The sequence below is a fragment of the Patella vulgata genome, chromosome 7, assembly GCF_932274485.2.
Source record: "Patella vulgata chromosome 7, xgPatVulg1.2, whole genome shotgun sequence".
Classification (NCBI taxonomy): Eukaryota; Metazoa; Mollusca; class Gastropoda; family Patellidae; genus Patella; species Patella vulgata.
The window spans coordinates 47,920,354-47,934,821 of NC_065885.2; the positions used below are offsets into that span (position 1 = coordinate 47,920,354).

Below are 14,468 nucleotides of genomic sequence, written 5' to 3' on the forward strand. Positions count from 1 at the left end.
AGGCTTCTTCGTCTCATGACCTTAAACACTGTGTATAAATTTAAAGTCAATTGGATATAACTTTGGCCTCTAGAGCGTCGACGACAATATACGACCACATTTTAATGTGGGCGTATAACTATAAAAATGTTGGACTGTGCCTGCAGCCAAACTGTTTTAATGCAATTAACGGGAGGTAACTCTGTTTATTATGGTAATTAAATTTAATAACAGTAATTTATAAGTTTAACAGAGGTACGCATTGTACATAGCAATTTATATAAACATATAAAAGCTGCAGGTATAAAATTACAATCTTTAATCATTAATTTCTTTAGAACATTATCAAAATATATAAAATGTTGGTATTAAATAGGTTTTATATACATGTATATTAAAATATATAATGCAACAAACAACGTTTGGGTGGTTTAAAACGTTATAAGAACATTGATTATATAGATATTTATCAAAACTTTTTAAGATAAAACTACAATTTATATGTAATTAAAAACCAAGCAAATATATGGATACATATTTGAGCATTAAATACTAGAAAGCATCAAACCAGGTCTACTGTTGCTGGTTTCTGGTTTATAGGGAATGGGTCTCTTGTAAAAAAATAAATAAATGAAGGCCCCCAAAACATATTAAGCGCATATCATGACACTATCAAGGGTAACATATATTCCTCAATGAATATAAATAATAAAACAATATATATGTAACAAAATTATATATAGGATATACTTAAAGATATATCATATATATATTACAACAGCTATAAATACTATGATAAACTTTTCCATTTATTATCTTTGGTTTCCATGGAAATTTGCCATTGCTTGGTCTGCTCCAGTTAACTTGACCAGTAATTGTTGTACTTTGATAGGCATTAAACTGAAGTAAAAAAGCAAGAGGAATATCTATATATACATATAAAATCAAAGATGTGTGTGTGTGTGTATGTATCGATGTATGTGCGCCCATCACGCTTTGTTGCAGCGATCCACCCCCACACATGTGGTATCAAATTAACCAGCATGACCCCCTGAATGTTTTAGGCCATGATTTATGAAGGTAAAGATCATTTATTAGTTTAACACAGCCAAAAATTAATGTTGGACTGTGTCTGCAGCCAAACGGTTTTACTGCCATGAACGGTTAATGGGAGGTAACTCTGTTTATTATGGTAATTGAGGTTAAAGGACAATATTGGTGCCAGTCATTATCACATATGTGATAGAACTGGTTAAACACGTTCCAAATATTATTTTTTCACAGAGATCATTGCTACGATAGATGAGTAATCAATGTTTCGACAATAGGAAGTGACGAACGCAAAAGGAAAACACAAGTTATCCCTCTATAAAACTGGCTGAAGTGACGGGTGATAACAGATACATGGGCGAATTTCTGCTCACTAATAATTCCTTTCAAGACCAAAAGTTGTTGTATGGGACTATGAAAGGATATCTGACAATTCATAAACAAAATTGACTGTCACTAGATAAGAGAACATGAAAGAAAAGTAGAAAAAGTCCGTGCATTACCATGTTTTTATAAGTATAGAATGAATAAACACCCGTAAATGTACGGACTGTTTCTATTTTTCTCGTGTTCTCTTATCTAATGACATTCAATTCCTTTTTTGAATTGTCAGATATACTCTTACAGTCTCATATAACAACTTTTGATCTTCGAACGAATTTTTAGTGAGCAGAAATTCGCCCATGTATCTGTTATCACGCGTCACTTCAGCCAGTTTTATAGAGGGATAACTAGTGTTTTCCTTTTGCGTTCGTCACTTCCTATCGTTGAAACATTGATTACTCATCTATCGTAGCAATGATCTCTGTGAAAAAATAATATTTGGAAAGTGTTTAACCAGTCCTATCACATATGTGATAATGACTGGCACCAATATTGTCCTTTAATAATAGTAATGGATGATGTAGGCTAGCAGGAAAGCCAGCAAGAAAGATAGATGACCAGTAAGCAGATCTTGGGCCCTGGGCCGGGTATTGAGCTAGTACTTAAATAAGTTTGAGATAAAACTTCTGTTTAATTCAATAATTACAGATTCATTATTACTGTCATTTACATTTGGTATACTTAAGGATTATAAATTTTGTAAATAGCCTAGTGGAGTTCAAGTATAACTTACTGTTACCTTGTTATTAATATAGTTAAATACATAGCTCTTGGTAATATAACTTTATTTCTATTGGTTAAAACACCTTCAACTGTACGTTTAGCTACATATTCTTCTGTTAATGGTGGTATTAACCATGACAATCTATAAATAAATAATTTGATACATACCAGACCCATTTTTATAAATTTTGGCTAACCTACAAGCTGTTTGTCTAAAACACGATGTCAATCTTTTTAAAAAAAAATTTTTTTTTGGGGGGGGGGGGGACTGGATCGCATGATTACCAGAATTGTTTCATCAGTACTATCAGTGTCTTAATAATTTAAAAGAAACTAATATGTTGTTAACATATAGGTGAAGTCCTTGTTAATCGGTTGTATAGTTGCTATTGTCAAGTTGAGATAGTGTAGTTGTAAACTGAAGAAGCGGTACATCTTATACATTGGCCAATATTACATAGTACAAGATCTACAAGCCCTCCATATTTGCCCCCACCCCCACCACATTTTGGGTTGTGTAAAAGATTAAAAGATAACCTGGGCACTCATTCAGTCCACAATCAGGCTCCATTTTAACTCCTGGCTCCTTGATTGGGTTCCTTTGACACTAAATTGAATCGTTGCGCTGCACTGAACAATACGTTTTTTCTAAATTCAGCCCCTGCCCCCACAAGTTTGATCCGGCCCTGGGAAATATGGCTCTACTAAACATTTTAATATTGGAGATACCAGGTATTTTCAGTATATCTCAGCATGACAATGGAAATGTAAAGAGTTGTTTTATGTACATGCCAATGTGTACAAGGGACCTTGTTTTTTCATCCCATCCAAATAACTAGATGCTGTTCTTTGCCAGGTCCTCATGACAAGGGAAAACTACTGTGGAAAATCCCATGGAACTTTCTCGACCAACACCAGGAGCAAACCTAAAACCTTCTAGTTAGCAAGCCAACACCTTACTCACTGATTCATTGCAGCTCCCAAATACAACCTAAAACTAAATATGAAGATAATAACCTAAACCAGATCACATTAATACACTATACTAAAAATCTCCAGTTGATATATACTAATTCATAAGAAAAATTAGTTTTCTATATGGGCCACTCACCTTGTCCTTATGCCAGAGAACATATCATTAGCCACAATATATGGATGAATACTAGTTACGTGAATATTATTGTTCGGAATACATCCCAGTTCATCATAAAGACTCTCTGTTAGTCCAGTCACTGCAAACTTAGAACTACAATAATCACCAGCATCTCTTAATCCCATTAATCCTAGTACAGAACTAATCTCTACAATATGACCATGATTTTTATTTATCATCCCTGGTAAGAAACTTTTCATTGTCTGAAAAATGTTTTAAACAAAATTTGAACAAATTAGTATGGAAGCAATTGGCCACCAAATATACAAAAGATCTAGACTAGCAGCACAATCTATAACAATTCACAGATTAATTATATAATAACATCCAAAAAACATGCAAAACAATCTCCAGTGCTTTGTCTCTTTGCTAGCTCGTCAAATATATTGCCATTTTCATCTACATCAATATAACTTAGAGCCTTTTTGTTCAAAAATCAAAAGTGTTTTGGTGGTAAACAAGCTAAAATGTAAGTTGCATGTTGTGTGACCTGTGCTAACTCAGGTATATCATTGATAAAATACTCTTTATTAGAAATTGGTACAAATTAATCAACCCCTCTGGCCCTCTTAACCACCGAGTCAGATACTGCTATAAAGCAACACAAGTGCTCATTCATTCATCTAATATATAATGGTAGCGATGTTAAAAATGTTATATTGTGGAATATGCTTTCCTTGCAGTATCATTTCAGATATAATGTAAAAAATATACGATTACAACTTTATTTAGAGATACAAAATTATTGCATTTTACTCACCCAAAAATGTGATAAAGTGTTAACTTGAAATGTATTTTCAATATTTTCCTCGCTGCTTTCTAAAATAGATTGACCATATACAACACCTGCATTATTAACTAATATACTAACTTCTCCTATACTACTCTGTATATCTTTAGCCTAGAAAAACAAAAATATTAACTTACATACTAACTTCACCTATAATATTTTGTATATCTTAAAATATTAACTAATATACTAACTTCACCTATAATATTTTGTATATCTTAAAATATTAACTAATATACTAACTTTACCTATAGAACTCTAAATATGTGTACTGCAGATTGTATATTTTAAACCTAGAAAAGCACAAATATTAAAGAGACATTAGGTCACATTAGACAAAGAGCTGACAGTTTTCGCTATAATAGTTCAAAAATAGATAATGAAAAGAGAATATGTTAATTACTTTACTCTGAGCCCTGCAATGGTGACACAATTATAGTCTAGTCACAATTTTCATTACTACTGTGTCACGATCATGTATCTATTTTTATGGTAACCGCATTCACCAACTGAGATTTTTGGAATATAAAGATATGTTTTAAGTTTCATTAAAATTGGATAAAAAGTGTGACCTTTACAGGGTCCATAACCTTTGTATTACATACTAATACACAATTTGTGTACAAAGAATGGCCATTTTGTCGGGCAGTTTCATTTCGATTTTCCTGAATTCCAATTCAACCTTCATTATGGTGGAATGGTGATATATCTAAACGTTTTTTAAAATCAGAAAAGAAATTGTGACCTCTAGAGAACCCACAAGCTAAAAATTTGTGATTTTTCGACCAATCAGGGGCTATAATCCAGGAAGTTACGTTCAGATATGTGTGATTATCAAAAGGAACAAGATCTTTATGATAAAAACATATATTTAAAGTTTCATCCAAATCAGATAAAAACTGTGGCCTCTAGAGGGTCACAACCTTGATATACCATATTTTTAAACAAAATGCGTACAATTTTTGTCCAATTTTCACGAAATTCGAACTCAACCATCATTAGTGTATAACTGATATATTCACACGTTTCTTTTTTAATCGGATAAAAATTGTGACCTCTATAGGGACCACAAGTTCAAAACGCGATCTTTCGTACAATCAAGGGACATAATTCAGGAAGTTACAATCCGATATGCGCGAATTTCAAAAGGAACCAAGATCTTTGGGTTATAAACATGCATTTCAAGTCTAGGAGGTCCACAACCTTGATATACCAGATGTTCACAATATTTGCGTACAATGGGCGGTTATTTTGTCCGACAGTTTTGGTCCGATTTTCACAAAATTTGAACTCAACCATCATTAGAGTGTAACGGTGATATACTAAAAGGTTTTTGTAAATTGGATAAAAATTGTGACCTCTAGAGGGACCACAAGTTAAAAGCGTGATTTTTCGTACCATCAGGGGCCATAATTCAGGAAGTTACGATCAGATATGCGCGAATATAGAAAGGAACCAAGATCTTTGGAATATAAACATGCATTCCAAGTTTCATCAAAATTGGATCAAAATTGTGACCTCTAGAGGGTCCACAACCTTGATATACCATATTTTACACTATTTGCGTACATGGGGCGGCCATTTTGTCCGGCAGTTTTGGTATGATTTTCAGGAAATTCGAACTCAACCATCATTAGGGTGTAACGGTGATATACAAAATCATTTCTTTAAATCGGAAGTTAAGATCCGATATGCTCGAATATCAACAGGAAACAAGATATTTGGGTTATAAACATGCATTTCAAGTTTCATCAAAATAGGATCAAAATTGTGACCTCTAGAGTTTCCACAAGCTAAAAATGTGATTTTATGTACAACCAGGTGCTATAATTCATAAAGTTATGGTCCAATACTTGCGAATATTGAAAGGAACTTAGACCTATATTTCAAGTTTCCTCAAAATCGGATAAAAATTGTGACCTGTAGAGTGTCCACAGATTGTGGACGGACAGATGTCTGGACAGGGGCGACGACAATATATATTCACATATAAATACATGTCAGTACGATTTTTTCAACATGCCTGGTTTGCATTTCTTATAAGTGTATTACGTATTATATTTCGAGCAATCACATAGCTGAATAATTCCGATTAGTTCCTCAATTGATAGTTTATTAACCTTTTGGCATTATCTTACGTGAATTAACACCCTTTTTATTACATTTTAACTCATGGTGTCATTTGGCAACCTACCGCCTTTTACGTCACGTCATTCAGTGAGCAGACGGCTCTCTTGTGGACCCACTAGAAGTCACAATTTGAATTCAACTTTAAAAAACATTTAAATATATGACCGTTACACATCAATGAAAGGTTGAGTTCAAATTTCGTAAAAATCTGACCGAAAGTTCCGGACAAAATGGCCGCTCCTTCAACGCAAATAGTGTAAAAGTATGTAATACCAAGTTTGTGGACCTACTAGAGGTCAATCTTTGTTCGATTTTCATGAAACTTAATAAATATCTTTATGTCCCAAAGATCTTGGTTCTTTTCTATATTCATGCATATCAGACTATAACTACCTGGATTGTGGCCCCTGATTGTACGACCAATCACATTTTTTAGTTTGTGGATCCTCTAGACTGCGGCGTTTCCCAACCTCCGGGTCACGACCCAACTTGGGTCGCGAAGACTTTTCGTTGGGTCGCGGACTCGTCTGAGAACTTTAAAAAAAAAATGCTATCTTTTCATCTTGATCTTGCTTTAACTCCGTACATCTTATCAAGGCCTTCACGTAACACTCTACATTTTTCGTCACTAATTTCAATTTGTCTAGGACCCAGCTCTAGACCTCTCAGATTCCTCGATAAAAAATATCATCGCGAATACCAAGTCTCACGCTTTCCAACTGAAATATCTACCTGTGATAATCGAGTGGCAAAGTTCAAGGTCCGTTCAATGTCATTTAGGAACCGGCTTGAAATAGAAAGGGACATGATTGTCGCGCTGAGTGGCGTTGAGCCACGCATTAAAAACCTGGTCGCTGAAAAACAGGTGCAACCATCAAACTGATTAAAAAAATCAATAATTTATCAGACTTTTAATAAGTAAACAATAATAAAAGTGAATGATAATGACGTTTCATAGTAAAATGGAATGGGGTTGCCACCCAAAAAAGGTTGGGAACCTATGCTCTAGAGGTCCCAATTTTCATCCAATTTACAAAAACCTTTTAGTATATCACCGTTACACCCTAATAATGGATGAGTTCTAATTTCGTGAAAATCGGACCAAAATTGACTGACAAAATTGCAGCTCCTTGAATGCAAATAGTGTAAAAGTATTTTAGAGGTCACAATTGTTATCAGATTTTGATGAAACTTAAAATATATGTTTACGTCCCAAAGATCTTGGTTCCTTTCACTATTTGCACATATCAGAGATCATAACTTCCTGGATTATGGCCCTTCATTGTACGAAAAATCATGTTTTTTAGCTTGTGGATTCTCTAGAGGTCACAATTTTTTTATCCGATTTTAAAAACCGTTTAAATATATCACCATTCCATTGGGAAAATCAAAGCGAAACTGGCCGACAAAATAGTTGCTCTTTTACGCAAATTGTGTAAAAGTATGTAATATGAAGATTGTCGACCCTCTAGAGGTCACAATATTTATCTGATTTTGATGAAACTTAAAATATATCTTTATATCCCAAAGATCTCAGTCCTTTTCGATATTTGCGCATTTCAGATCATAACTTTACTGGATTATGGCCCTTGATTGTCCGAAGAATCGCTTTTGTTTCTAGCTTGTTCTCTATCCATCTCTTGCAAAATGTGGGCGTATCTTGCCTGGCAACCGCTGATTTCCTCTGTTTTTGAGATAACTGGATATGCCCTTTCTTATAGTCAATATACCTCAATTATTTTGAACACTTAAAATGTATAGGTAATTTTTTACTTCAATATGCTTACATTCATATTTCATGTGGCATATAGCAGATCATCGTACTAGTATTACACAATGTTTTTCTTTGGATTATATTCCTGATCGTTTGTCTTTTATTAATTTTTAGTGAAGTCTGTATCACTACAGGCCAGGTACTGTACAGCGCAGTGGACGCTTACGGCTAGTCCCCTGATCCATTCACTTAATCTGATATGTACGTTTGTTTGTGATTTCTACATATTGTGTCTTGTCTGTAGTTTTGTTTTGTGTAACTTTATGTGGTACAGCCCCCCCCCCTCACTTACTATTTAGAGAGTCTGACACATAAACAGTCATATATCTATATATATATTTGTGACTGTTGTTTGTCTGTCAGTCTGTCTGTTCGGGGTTGGCGGCTACACTAGGTCTGCCCCGAGTCTGAAATTCAGGGTATAGGGGTAGCTCGGACCGGGAAGTAACATAGGCCAGGTGGCGTTAATCTACCACTTCCGGTTTCGGAGTTATGACCCCCGAGCGAAGCCGGTCTGTTCGGGGTTGGCGGCTACACTAGGTCTGCCCCGAGTCTGAAATTTGGGGTAGAGGGGTAGCTCGGACCGGGGAGTAACATAGGCCAGGTGGCGTTAGTCTACCACTTCCAGTTTCGGAGTTATGATCCCCGAGCGAAGCCAGGTATCCTGCTAGTATCAAATAATTGTCAATGGTGTGCAATTGGCTAAAGTATTTATGATAAACACTGCCTTCAAGTACATACAACTTTCATATGACCATTTAATGTCCTCTTTAAGTAAATCAAGTAGCAGAAACAGTCGTGTATTGTGAACAGGTGTTTGGTAACTGCAGATTTTAGATGAGGATGCATAAAACCCCAAAAGTTATAATGGGGTGAGTTCAAGTTTGACTATGTTTTAGCAATCTATACTAATATTTGTGATTGTCGTTTGTCTGTTTGTCTGTCTGTCTGTTCGGGGTTGGCGGCTAGACTAGGTCCGCCCCGAGCCTGAAATTTTGGGTATAGGGGTAGCTCGGACCGGGGAGTAACATAGGCCAGGTGGCATTAGTCTACCACTTCCGGTTTTGGAGTTATGACCCCCGAGCGAAGCGGGCTCGGCGGCTACACCAGGTCTGCCCCGAGTCTGAAATTTGGGGTATAGGGGTAGCTCCGACCTCGGAGTAACATAGGCCAGGTGGCGTTAGTCTACCACTTCCGGTTTCGGAGTTATGACCCCCGAGCGAAGCCGGGTATCCTGCTGGTATGATTATAAAATAGTGGAGTTCAGAATCTGCCAAAAACCACATGATTTTTTCCATTATGGGGCGCGAAAACTCAAAGGGGACAGAAACTCATGTCATTGCGTCCCCCTCACTATATCACTGATATCAAAATAACTTTACTTACCCAAAAGTTAAAACTGTGTTTTATATTTATATGGTTATATTGAACATAATACAAATTGTCTACAATCAATGACCAAAAAAAAAATACTTGTACCCACACATTTATATATCATATCTTTTTGACTAACATCACAAACCATAGGTGTACATTTCACACCACATTCTCTCACGTGTTTTGCTGTAGACTGGAGACTTGCCTCTGTTCGACCCCATAATACAATCTAAATAGAATATTTTATGTGTCAATAAAGGTGTTGATGTCTAAAATCAACAAAAATATACTCTCAGTTTGTTTTGCCAAAAATTTGTCTTTTTGATCCAGATTGAAGGCTTTATTAAAGATAGGTTTCCAGGCAACAAAACATTCGCCACAGCAGCCAAGTCGTCTGGGCAGTCAACAACGGTTGTCGCATATTTTTTTCTTAAAAATATTAACTTTAGCCGCTTGAGCGTCCACAAATTTTTTTAATGTGATCAAGGGTCATAACTCTGGCAGTAACTATTGGAAATCGTTGAAAATCAATAGGCCTCATCGTCTCATTACCTTAAACCAGGGGTCACCAAACTTTTTTTTATAGTGGGCCAGATATAACTGAAAGAATGCCGAGCGCTGGCTTGATAAAAATTTTGTTCAATACAATATTTTAATCTTACGCAGACTTAGACGTCCGTGTCAGATATTTTCTTTTCAATTGTTGTCACTAATAACTGTCTGGCTTGAGGTGCATGTAGTTTCTGTAGACTGTAGAAATGCACACCAGTCAATCATAGGGCAGCAGTGTATCTGGTCAGTAACAACCCTGCACATAAATATAACCTTGGCCTAGCAACAATGCATACCTATAGCTTGACGTTACTGACTCAGTGCACGATATACGTTATGTAAGAAGTCAAAGTGTGGGTTTTTTTTTAGGTTTATTTTTAGCATGCAACGCTGGGCTGGACCAACTGGTGACCCCTGCTTTAAACACTGTGTATAAATTTAAAGTCACTTAGATATTAACTTTAGCCTATAGAGTGTCCACAAGATATTTCAAAGTGATCTAGGGCAATCTGGCGGTAATTATCAGAAATCGTCAAAAATCAACAGGCTTCTTCATCTAATGACCTTAAACAAATCAAATTCAATCGATATTAACTTTAGCTTCTAGTGATCAAGGGCTATTACTCCAGCAGTAATTATTGGAAATCATTGAAAATCAATAGGCTAACTTTGCTTCATGATCTTAAACACTGTGTATAAATTTAAAGTCAATCGGATATTAACTTTAGCCTCTAGAGCGTCCACAAGATGATCAAGTGATCAAGGGCCATAACAGTGTGTTGTTTTAAGTGCATATGGTTTTCATCATCAATCATGACACAGAGGTGACAACATGGGAAATCTTAATTCAGGGTGATCAATTAGAAACTGAAAGAAAGCATAATCTGTGGATATATTGTAACATATCTGTTAACCGACATGTCTATACCTGTGATCTATTCATTGAAATAGGAATGGTTGAAACAAATTTTCACACCCTTACTGAAAATCAGACTGGTTTTGTTGAGGTTATTTTCATTCAACAATTTATTAAAAGGAAAATTATGGATGTTAATTGTAAGAGATAACATTTTTTTTATCTGTAGGAAAATTTTAATTGGAAATAGAATTTTCACACCCTTACTGAAAATCATTCAACAACTTATGAAGAAAAATTATGAATGTTAATTGTAAGAGATAACTTTTTTTATTTGTAGGAAAATTTTAATGGGAAATCGAATTTAAGAAACTAGAAATAACACAATTTTGTTGTAAACGATTTAGAATTGTTCAATGCTCTGTTTTACAGTAAATCGAGATCTCTGATTTATAAATTAGATGGTTCAGTAGACTAGTAGCACAATTTACCCAAATCCACTGTTATTTCAACTCATATTATAATAGTTCATATTGAATAAAATTGATATTTGAAAATACACCGTTTTTTATACCATTTTCAATTAAAAATGACAATTTGGCATAATATGTAAAGAACAGTAGGCCTATATTATAAAATATCAATATAAACTATTGTGATACGAGTTCAAAGAAATAATGGTCGATTTGTTTACTTAACTTCCTAGCTTACTTGGAAATTGTAGGCCTATTTTGAGGAGCATTTTGACACAAAAACGTTACAATTTTAAATCATATATAACAATTTAGCATAAAGAAAGGTATATTATCAAATATCTATATAAATTATTATGAAATGTGTTGAAGTAAAAATGGTGGTTTGGCTGGATCGTGCTATCCCTAGACCAATATATAGTTTGAATTTTGTATTGTTGGTGTCTGCCAGGAACACAGTTCAATCATTACTGTACTCTGTAGTAAAATAAGTGGGTAAGACACTGGCTTGCTAGCTTGGAAGGTCGCATGTTCGATCCTTGCATTGGCCGAGAAAGTTCATCCAGATTTTCAGGCGTGGTTTCCCTTGTCAGTGATGCAGAACGAAGGGCTTGACAAGAACAGCTGTCTAGTCGTTTCGATGGGACGAAAACCAAGGACCCGTGTATACATTGGCATGCACATAAACTAAAAGATCGCCTGGCACTTGGCAGTTGGAATTCGATATATGAGTAGTAGGCTGCAGTGCCGCGGCCTGGGCAAAATTCCCCTCATAGTAAGCCTAGTCTGCATTAGCCCAGTAGGTGCAGAACAGTAGGACGTTAAACCCCATTGCATTTCATTTCCTGTAGTAATTATAACTGTACATGTGATGTATACCTACATGAGACGGATGGTATTTTGCAAACTGCACTGCAATTTCTTTACCAATTCCTTTACCTCCTCCAGTTATAACTATCACATCATCACCAATATCTTTCACGGTATTTGGTAAAACGAAAAAAAATGCTGCTCTGACAATAATTTTAAATAATGTATAGAGAAACAATGAAAAGTCCAGCAGACATTTTATCATATTAATAATATATTTGCAAAACATTAGCTCACGATTCCTTTCTTTTTGTCAGCTGCCCTGGGTATTTTACTTCGATTATCAGGACATCAGGTTTATTATACGCTATCAATGCGAATAATCGAGACTATATTATGTTTCCGTACATAACCTTTAACCTTTGCCCTTATTTGACCACCGCTTATCAACTAAACAAAATTATAACTTTCACTTATCTAATGCTGTTTTGAATGTAATGGTATTTTCTAAGAGTTAAGACCTTCAAGCAGGGTTTAATTACAGGATTTGATGACATACGACCACTGATCTATTATACACGACATATATATTCAATGTTTAAGCGGCACAGCAATAGGAACTCTTTCGTGGAAAGAAATCACAAAAAGGTACTCTGAGATAATTCATGGGAATTGGGGAATTTTGAGTCAAGCCCATAGAGTAGAGTTATAAAGAGTGTTTACAGATAAATCTATGGTCAACCCTAAGTCCAAATCAAATAGTCAGTCGAATAAACCAATGACGTCTATGCTAACGACGTCATTGGAATAAACCAGTCAATGGCTTATAAAAATTTTGGAATAGTTTGTAATAAATATAAGTTAAAGTAGCTACACTAGCTAAGTCTCTAACTTGAATATCGTCCAAAATCTTCAACATTTAAAACACGATTTATTTGTCAAATTAAATCAACATTCATGTTGTGATCTTACCAGAAAAAGATGGGCTTTTGATATCCAATATTTAAGACAAAATAAACATTTTACCATTGGTACACGAATTGTGTACCATAATGCGCTTCAGCCCCAGTTGTATCAAGAGACTCGAGGGACGAGGCTAGACACATTGCATCAAATCAAACGGCGTATGTAGACTGGAATAATCAGACGCTAGAAATTTGCACTCGCTTGAGACTGCTGGCTTATTTCGCCGAACATAAATGATTTGAAATTGGAGTAAAAACGGAAACCATTGAATGTAAATCAGTTTATATACATTCATATTACAGTATTATATGCGTTGCGACCCACTTTTGTCAATTTCTAGGTCCCAAATGTTAGCGATTTAGCTCCTTTAAAGAAAAAACGCACTAATTGAATTCCAATATCGTTTATCATTGTTTTTGTCTATTTTTTTTATGTTCCCTCATGTTCAAATTTGATTGTTCAAATTAAAACTTTAAGGTGTTATCTTATTGCCACTGCTGCTTTAACATGCATTATGCAAGAGCAAAATCTGCTTATTACAAGTCTTTCTTTAGGCCTGAAATGTTATCTAAATTATCAATTAGACATTAATTAACTTATCCAGACCATAATAAACTCTCGATGTCAAGGCTAGCCTTCGATGTTGGCTGGATTATATTCCTATATGCCGCTAACGGCCATTGATAATTAAATCAGAAAAAGTGGATAATCGAGACTGCTGTTTATATTAATGATTTTAGTAATGATGACCAAGACTATGCAAAAATTTCACCCGCTTCATTCTCGGCTAATAGTGGATCCATTTGACTGAAATTTTCAGCAAATTACCTTTACACTGTCTAGTTTTTAACTATTATTGCGAGAACTGCCATCTCTTTATCTTATCTCCCATAATGTATCTTTAATAAAGTCATGCTTTACTTTTTCCCTCGTCATATTGAGTAGGGGTTTCAGGTCACGTGACATTAACGTGAAATCTGACAGCTAGCGGCTGAAATATAGCCACTTCAATCTACGATTCTGAATTACTGTTTTATTTATATGTATTACTAGCAATTGTATTGTAATAGTTTAATATCAATCTCAATATCTGCAAAGATTCAGGCTCCAAAATTGTCGAAATGTAAGCAAAATTACCATTTACGTACAGGAGACGCTCGTGGGAAAATACCACTCTGATGTCACACGGCCGGGGATTTTCCATTGCTACGACCCACTCATTGGTGAATCCGCACCTTAGTTTCCGGGGGATTTCTACACAGAGCCAATCAAACGATAGATAACATTTTTGTGATTATTATGGTGCGTGATACCCCGAAATAGAACAATTACATACCTTTTATACCTTTTATATACCTTTTCTTCGGTCTACCATTAAGCCTCTATGGCTTGTTGACCACCTTTATTACTTCTACAGCCGTAGAAAATGAGATTATCTGTTTTACTGACTG

The 14,468-nt window shown here is 35.2% G+C and overlaps 1 protein-coding gene across 3 annotated transcripts; it reads right to left on the minus strand.

Moving 5' to 3' along the window:
- Window positions 1-217: 217 nt before the first annotated feature.
- LOC126828346 (short-chain dehydrogenase/reductase family 16C member 6) lies at window positions 218-12,453 on the minus strand. 3 transcript variants are annotated; one of them, XM_056102128.1, is made up of 7 exons: window positions 12,349-12,453; window positions 12,125-12,216; window positions 9,467-9,589; window positions 4,050-4,190; window positions 3,248-3,492; window positions 2,153-2,278; window positions 226-879 (listed from the first exon to the last, which is right to left on the minus strand). In XM_056102128.1, exons 3-7 carry the CDS (start codon window positions 9,506-9,508, stop codon window positions 792-794), a joined length of 642 nt encoding a protein of 213 aa, XP_055958103.1. In that variant the 5' UTR covers window positions 9,509-9,589; window positions 12,125-12,216; window positions 12,349-12,453; the 3' UTR covers window positions 226-791. The 3 variants fall into 3 exon arrangements, with proteins under 3 accessions (XP_050414012.1, XP_055958103.1, XP_050414011.1); XM_050558054.2 differs by having other exon boundaries at window positions 12,125-12,444; XM_050558055.2 differs by lacking the exon at window positions 2,153-2,278 and having other exon boundaries at window positions 218-879; window positions 12,125-12,453.
- Between the last annotated feature and the right edge of the window lie 2,015 nt (window positions 12,454-14,468).

Coding starts and splice junctions, on each gene's coding strand:
- LOC126828346 (XM_050558054.2), bottom strand. CDS start 12,340: ATGTTTTGCAAATATATTATTAATATGATAAAATGTCTGCTGGACTTT. Junction 2,279..3,247: donor TTCTCTGGCATAAGGACAAG/GTGAGTGGCCCA, acceptor ATTTATTTATAG/ATTGTCATGGTTAATACCAC. Junction 880..2,152: donor TTAACTATATTAATAACAAG/GTAACAGTAAGT, acceptor TTTTTACTTCAG/TTTAATGCCTATCAAAGTAC.